The following is a 15724-nucleotide window of genomic DNA, read 5'->3' on the forward strand; positions in this document are numbered from 1 at the left end:
AGATATAAAACACAAATCAAATCTTCACATAAGGCATAGAGACATCATTTACAGACAGTGAAACAAAACATAAGTGAAAAACAGTTACATATTGAGGTAGGGAGGTTCAGAAGCAGGTTATTAAATTGACTATATGATATTGGGGTACCAATTTTCAGTGTTTGCTGTAGAGTGTTCCATGTAGTAGGGGCATCGAAGCAGAAAGCAGATTTTCCCAGTTCAGACTTCACAAATGGGACCTCTAGTGTAAGCCATTCACTTGAACGGGTCTGACGACTGACGAGTATTTCTTTTCCAGTTTAACAGCAACGTGATGCAGGGTGGTAGCTTCCCATCAATAGCTTTAAAAATAAACTGGTGCCAGCCTGGTTCTCCTCTCAGAGAGGGAAGACCAACCTACTCTATCATAGAGGGTGCAATGGTGAGTGCTGTAGCTTTCGACCTGTGATAAACCTAATTGCTGAGTGATAAACAGTATCTGTATCTTCTTAATACTACTTGGCAAAGAAGAACTGTCTGGCTTGGATATTATTCTCTCTCCATGCAAAATGCTTGTCAACAATATACATATATATATATTATATACTAGCTACTTACTGGAAAGCTCACACTTCTAGTCAGTTTTGATTTGAGAAACTTCCCTTTTCCACAAAAAAACCCTTCCGTTTCCGGCCTTTTGCGATTTTCACTTCCACTTTCTGTGGCACTTCTGAATTTGACTTCTTAGTAACTGGCCTTTGTGATTTTCATACAACATAAACATCACAAAATAAGATAACATCAATAACCAGTTATTTTGGGTTCCACAAGGTCATGTAGTACATACTGTACATCAACAATCCAAATATCATTAAGCTGATAATAAAGCCAAATAATGATAAACTAATAATGACCAATGAGGGGTGACGGACCAACCAACCAACTGACGGGAAATGCACATTTTCATAGTAAATGCGACCTGCAGTCGCAATAACTGCGTTAATTTTATTTATGTTATTTGTTATTTTTTCAAATTATATATTGGCCAATTAATACTAAATGTATGTTGATTGTTCAGATGCTTAAAGGGTGGATACCTCATCCACCCTTTAACAGACAAATGAGACGTATAAAAGTTATCACATTGCAGTTTATTAACAAGACACCAGGGGCTAGTCATGCTCCATTAGAGTGAGATTTATGCTTCAAACTGTCTAATGGCATGCACCAAAATCATCTTTTTAAATTAGCAGAAGATTTTACAAATAATACAACATTTGTTCTATTACAAAATATTAACTACAAGAGTGTTTAATTTACAGTGCATTAAAGGCACTATAAACACACACTTAAGAACAGCCTCTTGAAAGGGGGAGGTGGAGGGATGAAAAGGAACATCAAGACATGAAGACCATGTATCAATACTGTAGATAACGGCTATAGTCTTCGCAAACAACTCTTACAAAATCTTCAAATGCTACAGAGTCTGTGGCTACACCTTGTTTGTAATTTCCGTTTGGTTTACAGAAGGACTTATTTGCGGAGTTGAGACTTAAGTGGGGGAAGGCAGGAGAATAGATCTGATAGTTTTCAGTCAGATTGGCAGCAACATTTGAAAATAGTACCAACAACAACTCAAGAGATTAGCTACTGCTGTTAATCTGTTAAATGTTTAAAAGTCACATTTATTTGCCCTCGGAACACTGTTCAGTACAATGGCCCAAGTTGGTGAACTGCCATTCTTCTCATAAGCACTTTCAGTATATGGTCCATGTTACATCTCGAACCTTGCCTTGGCCAACAAAGTTTTGCATGGAGGATGGCCAACACTGCTCTGTGAGGTGCAACAAAATGGTCTTAGTTTCATAGCGATAACAGTGTGACTCACAACGCAACGCATCACATTTACTATATAGGTTATTTTATCTATTTTTGTGCAATTCCGTTTATTTCAGGGCCTAATAGGGTAATCAGACATATCAATTTAGTTCATTATGAAAAAAAATATATATATGCGTAAATTTGTTACCATTTAAAAAATAATATATAGGCACATAAGAAATACACACTTCATCAATAGAATCAATAAAAGCTAAGGAAATGAACGATAGTTGCAGCTCTACTGTCATACTGCCTAACAATATACACTGTAGCTTGTAATGTTTTGTAACTGTTTACAGCGTTTCAGTTAGAAACCATACTGTTAACCCTTGAACACTAAACATTATTTTTTACACCATCACTAAAAACGGGTAGAGTATATACTCTAAGGGGTAGACCCACCCACCTCAGACATCAGCAACATTATGAAAATTACAAAAATATAATCGTCCGGGAGAAGATCACCCGTGTTTAGTGTTCTAGGGTTAAAGATGTTGTCAAGCTTACCTGTGATTTGAGGACAGTCATTAAAGACAAATCTCCTGAGGTGGGGGCAGTTTGTGAAAACACTTCTCACAGTCTCATCAGTCAAGTTAGGACATCTAGCCACCTGTAGTTCCTACAATTACATCCAATCACAATGTTGTCTTGGGCCTCATTCACACACAACGAACATGCTGTTTCGTCCGTGTTTCAAGGATTTCAAGCATTTTCTCAATCCTTTTCCAATGGAAGTCACATACGTGGTTTGACCAAACACTTGTGTTTGATGGGGGGAGGGGGCAATCAAACACAAGTGTTTGGTCAAACCACATGACTGCCCATTGGAAAAGCGTGAGTGTGAATGAGGCCTTAATCTGGTGTCCCCGTTTTGGGCAGGTCATTAGGTGAAAAGTTAATGTAAAATAACAAGACATGTAAAATAGCTACAATCTACAAGCACACAAGACATTGCTATGCGCAGAGTTGTGGGCTTGTAGATCGGCTATTTTTTGCGAGAACACTGTTGTATTGTAGGAGATATAAATCAGGACTTCACCACAATCCTAGTGTCTCTATTCTGGGGCGAACAATGAGAAGTACTGTATATAGCTTTTAAGACAGTGGTTAAAAGGTCTCTAAACAGTCAAACACAGTTCACTTAATGGTATATTTAAGTCTCTAGTATACTTACATGCAAAGTATTGGAGCAACGCCCAACAAGTCCAGTGATGCCCTTGTCTGTAATCTACAAACAAGAAGAAGAGTCCAGTAATTATGTGCTGGTGGTGTGGTTCTATCATCAACCATATATCCCATAATAATAAGCATGACAAAATTATCACTAGTAACTTCTCCACTGTATTTTTCAACCAGCAGGTGTCACTGATGAGCAGTGAAGTCATTGTACAGTGTACACATTACAGTGACTACAGTACAGTCAGTCACATTGCTTTACTCTCAGGGATCAGAGTTCAAGCCACGGTGAAACACCCTGGGCCTGAGGTAATTAACCCATTTTGACCTGAGATCAGATTCTAAAAATGTCTTCTACATCCTGACAGTTTTCTATGTCAGTCGTTCTTCGATTTTTCAAAAATAGCAGATCTACAAGCTCGTAGCTCACCACTCGGTGGGCGGTGGCGCACTATGAGCTTGTAGATCTGCTATTTTTCAATAGCTAAAGCATAACATAATGCTAACACCAGTCCAGGATAATAGCATTTGTGATGTTTGGAGACAATATGTTGGAGTAATATAAAAGGTTCAGTGTATGCCATACATAATGTTTAGAAGTGTGCATACAAAGTTGTACATAGATACCGGTAGTTATAGGTGAAAACCTATAACTATCGCCACCATGGGGCTGATTTGATTTTTTTTAAGTGGCACTTCTTCCTCTGCCTACTGGGAATGTTTGTGAATAATGTTACGGAAATCACATGCTGTGTTGATTTGAATTTTGAGGCATTGCAACAAACCATGTACAGTACAACCCAGATGCGGCACAAACAAGGGACTCAATTATTTTCGCCCTACCAACAGTCATTAAGACATGTGAATCCCTTGACTCCTTCAAAACCGCTCTCAAAGGGCACCTACGGACGGCTGCAATTCGAAACTGGCCCCCGTAAAAATCTGAATCCCCCCCACCGCCCCCCCCTTTTCCCCTCACTGTATATGTCTCTTTTCCCTTTTTGCTTCCTTTATGATGAATTCCTGTTCTGTTCTTTGACTATATGGAAGTGTCTATTTGTACGTCTCTAAATGTTTTGATGAATTGAACATGGTGGACCCTCTTGTAAAGAAGTGTAATGCTTATGAATGCCACAGACGAAAAACAGTCCACACTATTGATCCATAATGTATAAATGATAGATACGGGTTCAGGACAACGAGGCCTTTTCGTGGAGGGGTCAGAATGAAATTTGGACTTAGACTGTTTTTCGTCTGTGGTACTCAGGTCATCCACTCACAGTTAACAGTCTTTGTATTGAGTTTGTGCTTGAAATGTACTGTAATTCTGCAAACTGTTAATAAATCAATCAATCAATGAGTGTCTATTTCAAACAAAGTTTGCCTGTCATAATTAGACCCCCCTGTATTAGGATGTTGATATTCATTCATCAGCCAACGCCAACGCCAACACACCCCCCCCCCCCCCCCCCCCCCTGTTATAGAGCCTGTTATAGCACCACCAGGAGGCCGACTTTTGAAAAACACATTTTTGATAATTACTCCTCCAGATTCTGTCCAAAAATCCCGCAAATCATTGGCTTTCAAAGTTTGCAGGATTTTGAACAAAAAGCCTCAAATCATGAACTCATACAATTTACATGAAATCTTTCACAGACTTTCCTAATAAGCTGAGGAATATATCCCACCCTTTTCACATTGGCCTGTTATAGCGCCACCAACAGGTGGATTTTTGCAAAACACATTTTTGGAACAAAATGCCTCAAATCATCCAATTGCCATCCAAGGCGTAAGAAGAAATGGCACCCTTTTCACATTGGCCTATTATAGCACCACCAGGAGGCCACAACCTACAGTACAGAGATCGACCATTGTTAGGCCTCTTGCTGTAGTTCCTAAACTAAGGGCATTATTGTTCTACCTCAACGAAGGCCGTCTTTAGTGCTAGGCAACACTGTTCATAAGAAGGATTTTCATTTTCTCTCTCTCTCTCCTCCTAGCACCTCCCCCTCCCCCGGGATATTTTCTGAGCACAATATAATGATGTCCGTGTCTATGTTTTTGAGTGGTGCAACCATAGGGCTGATTCTTTTCATGTTATTACTTGCGCAAGCAGAGCGCGCAAGTAATGTTTTCGCCCGGTCTCTTACGCCGTGACAGCTGTCCCGCCATTCGATGTTTATGCAGAAAAACATCAAATCTGTGCCCGTTTTGCTGGGACCAAATGACCACAAATTACCATATTTCTTACGTCATCATTTAGAGCTAGTCATACGTATACTATATACATAATCAGTAAAAATAAAATAGCAAATTGTGCCTGATCTGCTGGGACCAGAGTACGTGGTGTGTATATGTATGACTAGCTCTTAATGATGACGTAAGAAATATGGTCATTTGTGGTCATTTGGTCCCAGCAAACCAGGCACAGATTTGCTGTTTTCTTGCATAAACATCAAATGGCGGGACAGCTGTCACGGTTTTTGACGCAAAGTAACCACAGTATACCGCTAATCAACTTACAACTACACACTCTATATAGTATATATATGTATATAGTATATGCCTATATACTATATATATACTATATATAGTATATGCCATTGCCTATATAGTATATGCCTGCTTTGCTGGGACCAAACGACCACAAATGACCATATTTCTTACGTCATCATTAAGAGCTAGTCATACATATACACACCACGTACTCTGGTCCCAGCAGATCAGGCACAATTTGCTATTTTATTTTTACTGATTATGTATATAGTATACGTATGACTAGCTCTAAATGATGACGTAAGAAATATATATAGTATATATATAGTATATAGGCATATACTATATACGTATACATATATACTCTATACTCTATACTGTATAAAGTGTGTAGTTGTAAGTTGATTAGCGGTATAAATCTGTGGTATCTCTTACGTCATCATTTAGAGCTAGTCATACGTATACTATATACATAATCAGTAAAAATAAAATAGCAAGTTGTGCCTGATCTGCTGGGACCAGAGTACGTGGTGTGTATATGTATGACTAGCTCTTCACCCAAACTTATATAGATAGAAACTTGAATCATACTTAATAATACTAGGTGTTTATATGCATAAAGTAGGTAGGTAGCAAATTTCAAACGTTCCTTCACAGAGATACTGAGATTTGACAGTTTACAGCGGTCGAAAGGACTTGCGCGCTCTGCTTGCGCACTAGTTGGCCATTTATGGCCTACTAGTGTGCAACAAGCAAGTATGCACTCGACAGAGTGCAGTTCTAGTTTAGTTTATTTCTCATCGTTTTCTAGTATTAGATCTGAAAAAGCCTCAACAATGGTTCTCTATTAACAAGCCATATCAATGCCATATGCATTCATGTAAGCATTGATTAAACGGTAACGGGATGTGGTGGGCACTAGGGACATCTGGGCACCTCAATGTAAAATTGGCTATTTTGTTAAAAATTGATAAAATGTTAGAAGAATGGTCTAAGTAATGTAAAGTATACATGAACTGTGAACATGCATCGGTACATCTTTATCAGACTTGAGTTTATTCTTTAACTTCTTAAAGTTAAAGGATTAACTTAAGTATGTCAAGACCCCACCCTTTGTCTTATTTTGAATGATGTCTTATTTGAACAATCAGGATCAAAGAGCTTATTCTAAATATAGACTTGTATACGTGTATGACAGAATGCATGAACACATTAAGCCCCTTCCCTTCCGTACTGTTTTACAAAAATGTTACGATGTATAATGTATCTAAAGCTCTGCTAAAAAAAGGAAGCACAGCGCTAACGGGCGGCCGAGACACTGTCTGGGTTTAACTGAGACTGCTTTCAATTGTGTTAAATTATAGGAAGTAAATTACAGGAATACACTTATCTCGCACCCGATCTACTATCTCGTCACCACAATCTTTGACCTGCTGTAACAGCAGAACCTGAGCAAAGGTTATGACATGTATTGGTCTGTATAAAAGTGAATGTTTGCCAATAGTGACTTGGGGTCAGAGGGTGTAACATTGTGAATGTGCTCTCGGGTCAGATAGCAAGTGTTTTTCAAAGCAAAGCAGACAGAGACCAGGACCCTTCCGGGATGAACAGTTCATATGTCTATCAGACTCATGGCCTTATGGTTCCTGCTAGTCATTGAATTCCACATCCTGAAATTGGTATAAAGCCAGGTCTAGTTCCCCCACCACCCCTTAACCCATTTAGGCCTGACCTCAAAATTAAAAAGAAATCTTCTAAAGTAAATATTTTCACGATTTTTCAAAATAGCAGACCTACAAGCTCATAGCGCACCAGGGCGACGCTGAACGCATGCAGCTCTAACTGCTTCCTATGCGTCATGTATCTAACAGCCCAATTTAGCGATGGAGAGCACTGAACCAGCTTCTGACGTCCTCCACATCATTAGCCTACACTCCATCAGAGCTGTTGGGGGAGCGGGGCACGTGTGTGCTAGCACTAACAGCAGCCACCACTGGGCTCCGCCAAACTTTGGTCAACTCAACTGAGTTTGCATCTCTGCATGCATTTATGATTTTATTTTACTGATGGTGCCGTGTGCCCCAAATTGCGTTGTCTGCGTCACGCTAGTTACGCCCCTGGGGCTTATAGTGGACTCAATAAAAGGCCGATCCGCATTTTTACCTATAACTGGACCGATCAACGTGAAACTTTGCGCACACACACTCCATAGTCATGTGTTCAACACCTGTCTGTCAGATTTTTCATAATCCACCCTGATTGGCTAAGATTGGTATATAAGATTTGCAGGAGTGGCTTGTTTTGAACAAAATGCCTAAAATCATAATTGCAGCATTTAATTTCTGTGAAACATTCCCACTAGGACGAGGAAGACATGCCACCCTTTTCACATTGTCCTATTATAGCGCCACAGAGGCAGATTTTAGCTAAACATTTTTGATATTACTCATACAAATTTTGTCCAAACATCCTGCACTCTACTCATGTGACTATTTATGTTGTTATTTATTGAGGGTTCATGCTTATACTTACATTACTCTGCTTACTTTGACCTTGCACCTCGCTATGGATTTTAAGTGTCTGCTGAGTGAATGTCTAAATTCTTAATTGTAAACCAAGGGACAATGTGCTGGAATAAGTAGTCGAACCCTATGTTGACCATCCACTCTGGTGAATTGCTTTCAAATCTAACTCATTCACTAAGCTTTGAAGACAAGGCATGAATCAGGAGGTCAAACACGGTGTAACAGAGGACCACCTGCTACATGTAGATACATTGAGAGGACGCTGTAATCTTCAGTTGATAAGGGGTGGTAGCGGTTTAACGCAGTGTTCCATTCCCCAAAACCTTGATCTCATTGTCTGAACAGTGTGTTCTGTTCTTTTCTCAAGGACAGCTTACATGTCTGCTACTGATGTTTACTTTGTTTCTTCATCTCTCCTCGAATGCATTCATATAATTGAATGTATTCAAACTTGACCTGATCTTATTTGTAGAATTCAAACAATACAAAAAGTCCATTCATACCCTATTTTAGGCCATTTTGCATAGTTATTTCTTTTCAATGCAATTATTAATAAAACATGGAAACACCACCTTCAACAACCTGGGGGACAAAGGTAGTTGACATCTTATGATTATTTAGTCCATGTAATTTTGTTATGACTTTCCAAGAATTTTGTTGCATATACTGAATGTGTACATGTATTTTATAATAATCCAGGGCCCTATCTTGTGCGGCGGCGCCCTATTTTGACTATTTTAAAATGCTTTTCAAAATATCAGAAAATTCCCACTAAGTTGTTATGATTATGTATGCTCAGCTCAGCTGTATTGGAACAAACAAAAAGGTAGGAGCGCACACCAGTAGTGGGGAGGTGTTGACCGCAGCTGTGCTACCGCAGCTGTGCTACCGCAGCTGTGACTACAGTCACGATGCTAGAAACTTTATTAAACCAACGTTTCGGCCAGCAGGTTGCCTTCTTCAGGGTCATTGTGATGCTGTGTATGACTTCCAGTGGTCAAAACAAAACAAAGCAGAAGACTGTTAAAAGTCTTGAATGTGTCTTTGGGAGGCATTAGGGGTACCTGTGTTCCAGAGAGGTGGGCTGTGTGGAGCCTGCAGTTGTCTGCAAGTGCCAGCAGAGCTGTGTCTCCTACAGTAGAGCAGCTCCTGAGAGAAACTACTTCCAGATCTCTGCAGCTGTGGGCCAGAGCTGCTACTCCCTCATTTGTTACTTGGTCACATTCTCCCAGATCCACTACTTGCAGGCAGGGGCAGGATGAGGCCAAGGACATCACTCCTACCAACAGGGAGTAGAGAAAGAGTACTATAACTGAAACTGCTCTCCCCCTCCCCTTATGGGTGAGAATGCATGAGATGCAACTGCTCTAAGCAAAGTGTGGAAGACAGGATATAAAATAGACTCGGATGGTCAGGGGAGTCTTTACTGCACAACCTTGACAGAATAGAATGTAGTCACAAGACAAATGTGCAGCTCTTTGTCAGTACAGAGCAACAGTTTAAGCATTTTCCATAGAAGTCAAGTAAAGTTTGCCGTTTGAAGAAAAGAGTTTGAGTAAAGAAGGGAGGAAAAAGTCAGGGAAATTAAGTCAGATAAGTCAGTAAGGTTCAAATGGAAATTGGCAACCCGATAGCTAAGTGGTTTGGGCTCTAATGCCTGATAACCAGTCCCAGCCCCGGTTTGATTCCCTGCTGACCTAGTCTCGTGTAGCAAACGACTATTTAAAAAATGTGGGAGGCAACAGTCTGGCCACACAAGACTACTGCTGGCTTGACCGTTTGCTGCATGTCCCTCCACTCCTCCCTCCCCCCTCTCAGTTGAACTTAGTATCAGATATACTTAAAATAAATCAGAGCAATATGAGGTGACTAGTACTAATCACTGTTCTTCGGCACGCCACTTGCTTCATTCTACTAGGACTTTCAAATTACTTGATCAATCGGTTCACATATCACTGGGCGGTGGCCACTGTACACCATCGAAGATAGAAAAAAAATCAAGATCTATTTTTTGGTGTGCGTCATGATGCACAACCAAGTATATATCAGTCATAATAAGCATCAGACAGTCCTGCAGTCCTTCTACAAAGAGAAGTTTCCCCTTTTGATGTGTGTTTGCTACCTTCTGAAGTGATTCTCCGACCAGCCAGCAATATCATCTTGAGTTGTGGGCAGCTGATCTGTCGTAGGGCAAGATCTGACACTTGACAGCCACGTAGATCCAGCTGCTGTATCCCCAGATGCAACAGCTGAGAACAAGATAAGAATTATTGATTGTTTGATTGAATACTTTATTTGCAGTTTTGCAGTTTTTACAGTTTGCAGAAAAAAGCACAGGAAAGTACAGTTCAATACAATGTCTGCTAAAATGATTTAAAACCCAAGGAAGCAAATGTGTCTTATTGTGATTTATTGTCTTAAATAAAAAACTTTTGATAACAAAACAAAAAAACCCAAGGAAGCCTATAAGCAGTCATTGTACTGATTTGAAACGCTCTATGCCCTGTATGCTCAATACTCAAAACGGCATCGCTTCTGTATATTTTAGAGAGGTCACATGTTCAAATCTTCAAGGAATTTCTTCCTGTGTATACCAAAACGATTCCCTAGCAAGGAGGAGAACAAGAGTACTTTCATCCTGTATGAGAGCGCACGCTCATTTTTGCTTCAGCCCTGTTCATGAACAGACTTTTTAACTTATTTTGTACTTGAGACCATGGCCGTCTGAGTATTGTTATTGTCTATTAGAATATTTATCTTGTCTGATTATATAATATGATGTCATGTCCCTACTGGTGGCTGCTTAGGGCAGTGGTTTTCAGTCTATTAAGGATTCCCCAAGGATCCCCGGTATGCATTAGGCCAAGGACCCCCATAAGACTATATAAATGGAACCTTTTAAAACCTCTTAAACCCCAGGGGGGTCCAGGAGGGAAAATCAAAAATATTGGCGCCGCATTTACCCGCTGAGAGCTGTTCATGAGGTGGACACTGCCACTGCCCCCGGGGGATTGGGGCTTAAGAGGTTTTTAATAGATCCTAAGTGTCCATAAGTTTTACAGACCTTTAAGGATCCATTTTGGATCTGAATCTGAACTATGAATAATTTAGCTGTAGATGCCCTGGAAACCGCTCAAGGACCTGGAGGGGTCCCCAGACCCTAGCCTATCTTGTGAAGTTGTGAAAAACTTACTTAGGGTAGGTACAGCGTAACAGCGCACAGAAAACCTGCTCATTAATACATTTCAGCTCTACTATAGAGTATAGATGTACACAAATGGACCTGTATGTTGTGATCAGATAGATACAATGCAATTATTCTTTTCCAGCTGTGATGCTTCCTTTCCAACTAAACCTAAAGTTTATTCTACGTTTCCTTGGTTGAGATTTCACAGTAGCTGAGGTGCTATTTTGCACCTAAATTGCACAACTAGCACACATGTACAGTACAGTATTTGACCTTTACCCTTATTTACCCTTATGTGCTATACTTTTATTCCTATTTTATTTTATGTCCATGATTTTAAACATATTCTGTATATTGTATTGTGTATGCTATGTTAACTTGTGACCCAACTGTAAAGTACTTGATTTATGTCCTGTCTGTGAAGTACTTTGAACTCTGTATGAAAGGTGCTATACAAATAAATATTATTATTATTATTATTATGAATGTATGTACGAGCTACCGACGAGCCGTGGTGTGTAACCATCATGTACCCCAACCACAGGCCAATTGTTCTTTCCTGTATTCTTCCTGTTATGCCCCAAGCGACGGAGTGAGGAGCAAGGAGTGAACATATCTATCTTATACGATGCCTGTAAAAACAAAAGTAGATATACATGCAGTGTGCTATAAGCTTCTGGGCTACACGGACACATTTTTGAAAGAGACTCTTCTGAAGGTCCCTGGCACAAAACATTTTCAGATGCGGCGTCCGTGGCCAAATTATCTAATATGAACTGCATGTGGATCTGGAAATGTGTTTTTTTTTATAGTGGTTAAGTGGTCATGATGATGATGGTCTAATCATGACTTGAGACTTGCTGTGACTAGGGATGGATCTCGTTAATTATTATTTATAACGAGCATCCTATCGATCAGGCTCATCGAGTCGGGTTCTTATCAAGTCAACTATCGAGCATTTATTATTATTTTGCGGAAATACAGGAGATGACAAAAATGAATTCTGAACATAACGAGTATCTTTTACTAAGGCCTTCAAATACAGTACTTTTCTAACAGACGGAAGGCAATTGACCTTTTTACTTTTGGAAAATATTATTGAAGAAACTGATGTATAATATGTGTACCGTCACTTTAAAAGCGCTCGTTGGCAGGTATCAATACACTTTTAGACCAACATGTTTGTGCAAACATGGATGATTACATTTATTTCTTGATTGTTTAAATAACTGGCTTGATAAGCCCAAAGCTTATTGATAAAACGGGTACTCAATAAGCTCGTTATCGGGTATCGGTTATCGAGCTCCATCCCTAGCCGTGACTGGTGGTAGTAATATGTTGACTCTGGTGAACTTTGGTATATACAGTATATGTGATGATCTCCTTATATTTCCACCTGAAACTATTGAAACAAAGACAGCTCATAAAAATATGACAGGATCCCTGACTGACATATTTTCTCCCTCATGTGTTGACAAGCACTTAGCAAACTTAACCGTGTTTTATTTAAAGATCCCTTGCCTATTGTAGTGTAGTTTTACTTATACGTAGATCCTACCTGACCGATGTTCATGTCAGTGACTGTCCCTCTGAAAATCATTCTATGCAGCAGTTTGTCCTTCAAGCCCACAGGTAAGGTCCTGATGTCACTGAGGTAGTTGTCTGCATAGATAGCCAAACAGTCTGCACAGCTGCAACACACAATGGAAGCTGCTGTCCTATTCTGCACATCTCATTCAGTGACAGTGAAATGAGTGATGGACAAAGTACTCAATAAACAATACTGCAATATAGAAATACTCTGATACAAGTAATAGTCCAGAATTCAAACTTTACTTGAGTAAAAGTACAAAAGAATTGGCTTCAAAATGTATAACAAAAGTAAAAGTACCCATTATGCAGAATTTCCCGTTTCACAGGTTTCAAATAGGCCTACATAAAACTATTTTGAAAATAGCAGATCTACAAGCTCACAACATATCACGATGTGTAGTGTGAAGTGAGGATGCCAAAACAGAGAACCTGGAGGCAAGCAAATGATTACGTACACAGGGAATCATGATAATACAGTGAAGAACATCTCAGTGATGTATAAGTAAGTATGTCAGAGTACAGAACTGAGTACAATGATGCTATGGTTACAATATCATACATGTCAATCTAATTCACGGCTCCATATATTGTACTTTCCCCAATACTACCTGAAGAAGTGTGCAAACTGTTTCTGATGTACAGTACCAGAACATGTGTGAGAAACAGGCACTACCAAAATCCCTTGGACTGAGATAAGGCCTACGGGTGAACATGACAACATGGGAAAACAAAGGTATATTATTATAGACATGGAGTGATAAGACATGATGCAAGGCTTAATATAAAACATGATGTTGGGAATGTGTGAGGCAGAATAATTAAAATATAAAACATGATGTTGGGAGAGTGTGAGAGGCAAAATTCAGATGACTGCTTGCTCACATCACTTTTCTACCGGTGGTGGAAAGTATCCATAGTCTGGATTTTCGGTGGTGAAATGACCACCGAACTACAACATGATGTCATGTCTACATTTACACATCTACACACCCCACTACACATAACACTTGCGTTACTAGTTACTTTGTAGATTTATATTATTATTACAAAACATTACAAACCACTTCAACTCTATATACATTTCGGCCATTTGCAAATAGCTGATCTTCAAGCTCACAATGTGTTTACTTTTGATGCAACGCATTTATACTTTTGAAAACTAGGATATTCAATTTCCATATGTGAGTAGTTGTACTACTTTTACTTTTGGTACTTTAAATTATTGTAAATTTGTATGCCAATACTTTTGGCATACTTTTTAGAATCAGGTCTGAACGCAGCTTTAGAGTATTTACTTAGTAAAAAATCACACCCGTGTGAAGTGAGTAGTTCAACTCCGTGTGGGGGTCCCCGGGGCATCCCCGGAAGTTTCACCCACAGGAACTCGCCCAAGGTGCCGGCCTGGTTCCGGTGAGCCAGGGGGTCCCTCTACTGTACTGTACTCATGTACTGTCACACATGAAATCATCATATATACAGTTAATTTGTGTATGTGTTAGCCTGCGCCCTGTACAACAGTGACATTTGGTGGTGAAAACCAGCCAGCCAGGGATAGAGTAGAGTAGACACACAAAGCTGTCTATAGGAGTGGTTGCACCACTCAAAAATCACACCCATGTGAAGGGAGTGGTGCAACTCCGTGTGGGCGTCCCCGGAAGTTCCAGACCCACAGGAACGTGCTCAGGGTGCCCCCGGTGCTCCCCGACGTGCTCCCCGGTTCCGACGAGCCGCCCCACGTCAGAAATGGTTGAGAAATGACAGTTACCGTGTGGGGGTCCCCAGGGGGTCCCTCTACTGTAGGCTACTGTACTGTAATGTCACACCCGAAATCATCATATATACAGTGTGTGTGTGTGTGTGTGTGTGTGTGTGTGTGTGTTAGGCTGCGCAACAGTGGTGGTGAAAACCAACCAAACGCTATTTCCGTGCTCGGACAGACCCAGCCAGCCAGGGACAGACACACAAAGTTGAAAGTTGTAGGCACCACTCAAAAATGTGTACTTTTCCCACCACTGCTATCGGTATTGGGCTATAAAAAAAGCTATGCTGAGATTCAACACTAGCTAGTCTTCATTCATTATTGTCCCTGGGAACTATATTGTTAAAATATTGAATATGATCACGATAATATAGAATATTGTTTACAATATCACATCAACCTAAATGTTAGAATTTCAACACTCACATATCCAAAAGAGATTTCAACGTCATTCTGGTGGGATTGTTTTGGTTTGGTTCTTCTTCTTCTCTCGGTTTATTGGCGGATCACCAGGTGCATACCGCCACCTACTGTATTTGGTTTGTTTTTTCTTCCTCTACTTATATTGTGGATTGTAGCCTAGACCTACCAGTAGATTTACTTTCTTTCTTTCTTTCTTTCTTTTTTTCCTGAGCCTCCTCCTGTGTAATGATGTGTATTTTCTGACAGGGCTCTGTGGATTAATTTACCTAATTCCTTTGTTGAAGTTGCTGTTGAAATGAATAGGAGATCCAAGCAGGCACATTTCCTTCTTTCCATTTATTGGTCAGCAATCAGTTACAGGTTACAAGCATTCGTTCCATGGTTACAGCATATTGAGGCCTTCGTCCCAGGTAGAGCGCCTAGTAATAATAATAATAATAATGATAATAATAAACTTTATTTGTATAGCACCTTTCATACATAAATGCAGCTCAAAGTGCTTCACAGGGCAGGACACAAAAATAAAATACAATAAAACACAAGTAGATAAAATGATAGAACAATGGCAGAGAACAAAATTGAATATAAGAACATAAAATAAATAAAAACAAATTAAATCACCACATGCAGCAAATCAGTCAGGGCAGGGTAGGAACGTGCATAGTAAAACTCAACTAAAAGCAAGGGTGAAGAGGTGAGTCTTGA

At 39.8% G+C, this 15724-nt stretch overlaps 1 protein-coding gene across 1 annotated transcript; it reads right to left on the minus strand.

Moving 5' to 3' along the window:
- Nucleotides 1-1111: 1111 nt before the first annotated feature.
- LOC310856911 (protein AMN1 homolog) lies at nt 1112-15083 on the minus strand. Its single transcript, XM_083762445.1, has 7 exons — nt 15023-15083; nt 12803-12935; nt 10180-10306; nt 9122-9336; nt 3035-3088; nt 2368-2479; nt 1112-1813 (listed from the first exon to the last, which is right to left on the minus strand). Exons 1-7 carry the CDS (start codon nt 15046-15048, stop codon nt 1737-1739), a joined length of 744 nt encoding a protein of 247 aa, XP_083618571.1. The 5' UTR covers nt 15049-15083; the 3' UTR covers nt 1112-1736.
- Nucleotides 15084-15724: the final 641 nt, after the last annotated feature.

Source organism: Protomyctophum parallelum (assembly GCF_964188405.1).
Source record: "Protomyctophum parallelum genome assembly, chromosome: 4".
In the NCBI taxonomy this organism is placed as follows: Eukaryota; Metazoa; Chordata; class Actinopteri; order Myctophiformes; family Myctophidae; genus Protomyctophum; species Protomyctophum parallelum.

Bases quoted from the DNA above. Each gene is read 5' to 3' on its own strand.
- LOC310856911 (XM_083762445.1), bottom strand. From the start codon at position 15,048: ATGACGTTGAAATCTCTTTTGGATAT. The intron at 9,337-10,179 runs GTAGCAAACACA...CCCTGTTGGTAG, and splicing joins TCGGAGAATCACTTCAGAAG to GAGTGATGTCCTTGGCCTCA. The intron at 2,480-3,034 runs GTAAGTATACTA...ATGTAATTGTAG, and splicing joins GTTGCTCCAATACTTTGCAT to GAACTACAGGTGGCTAGATG.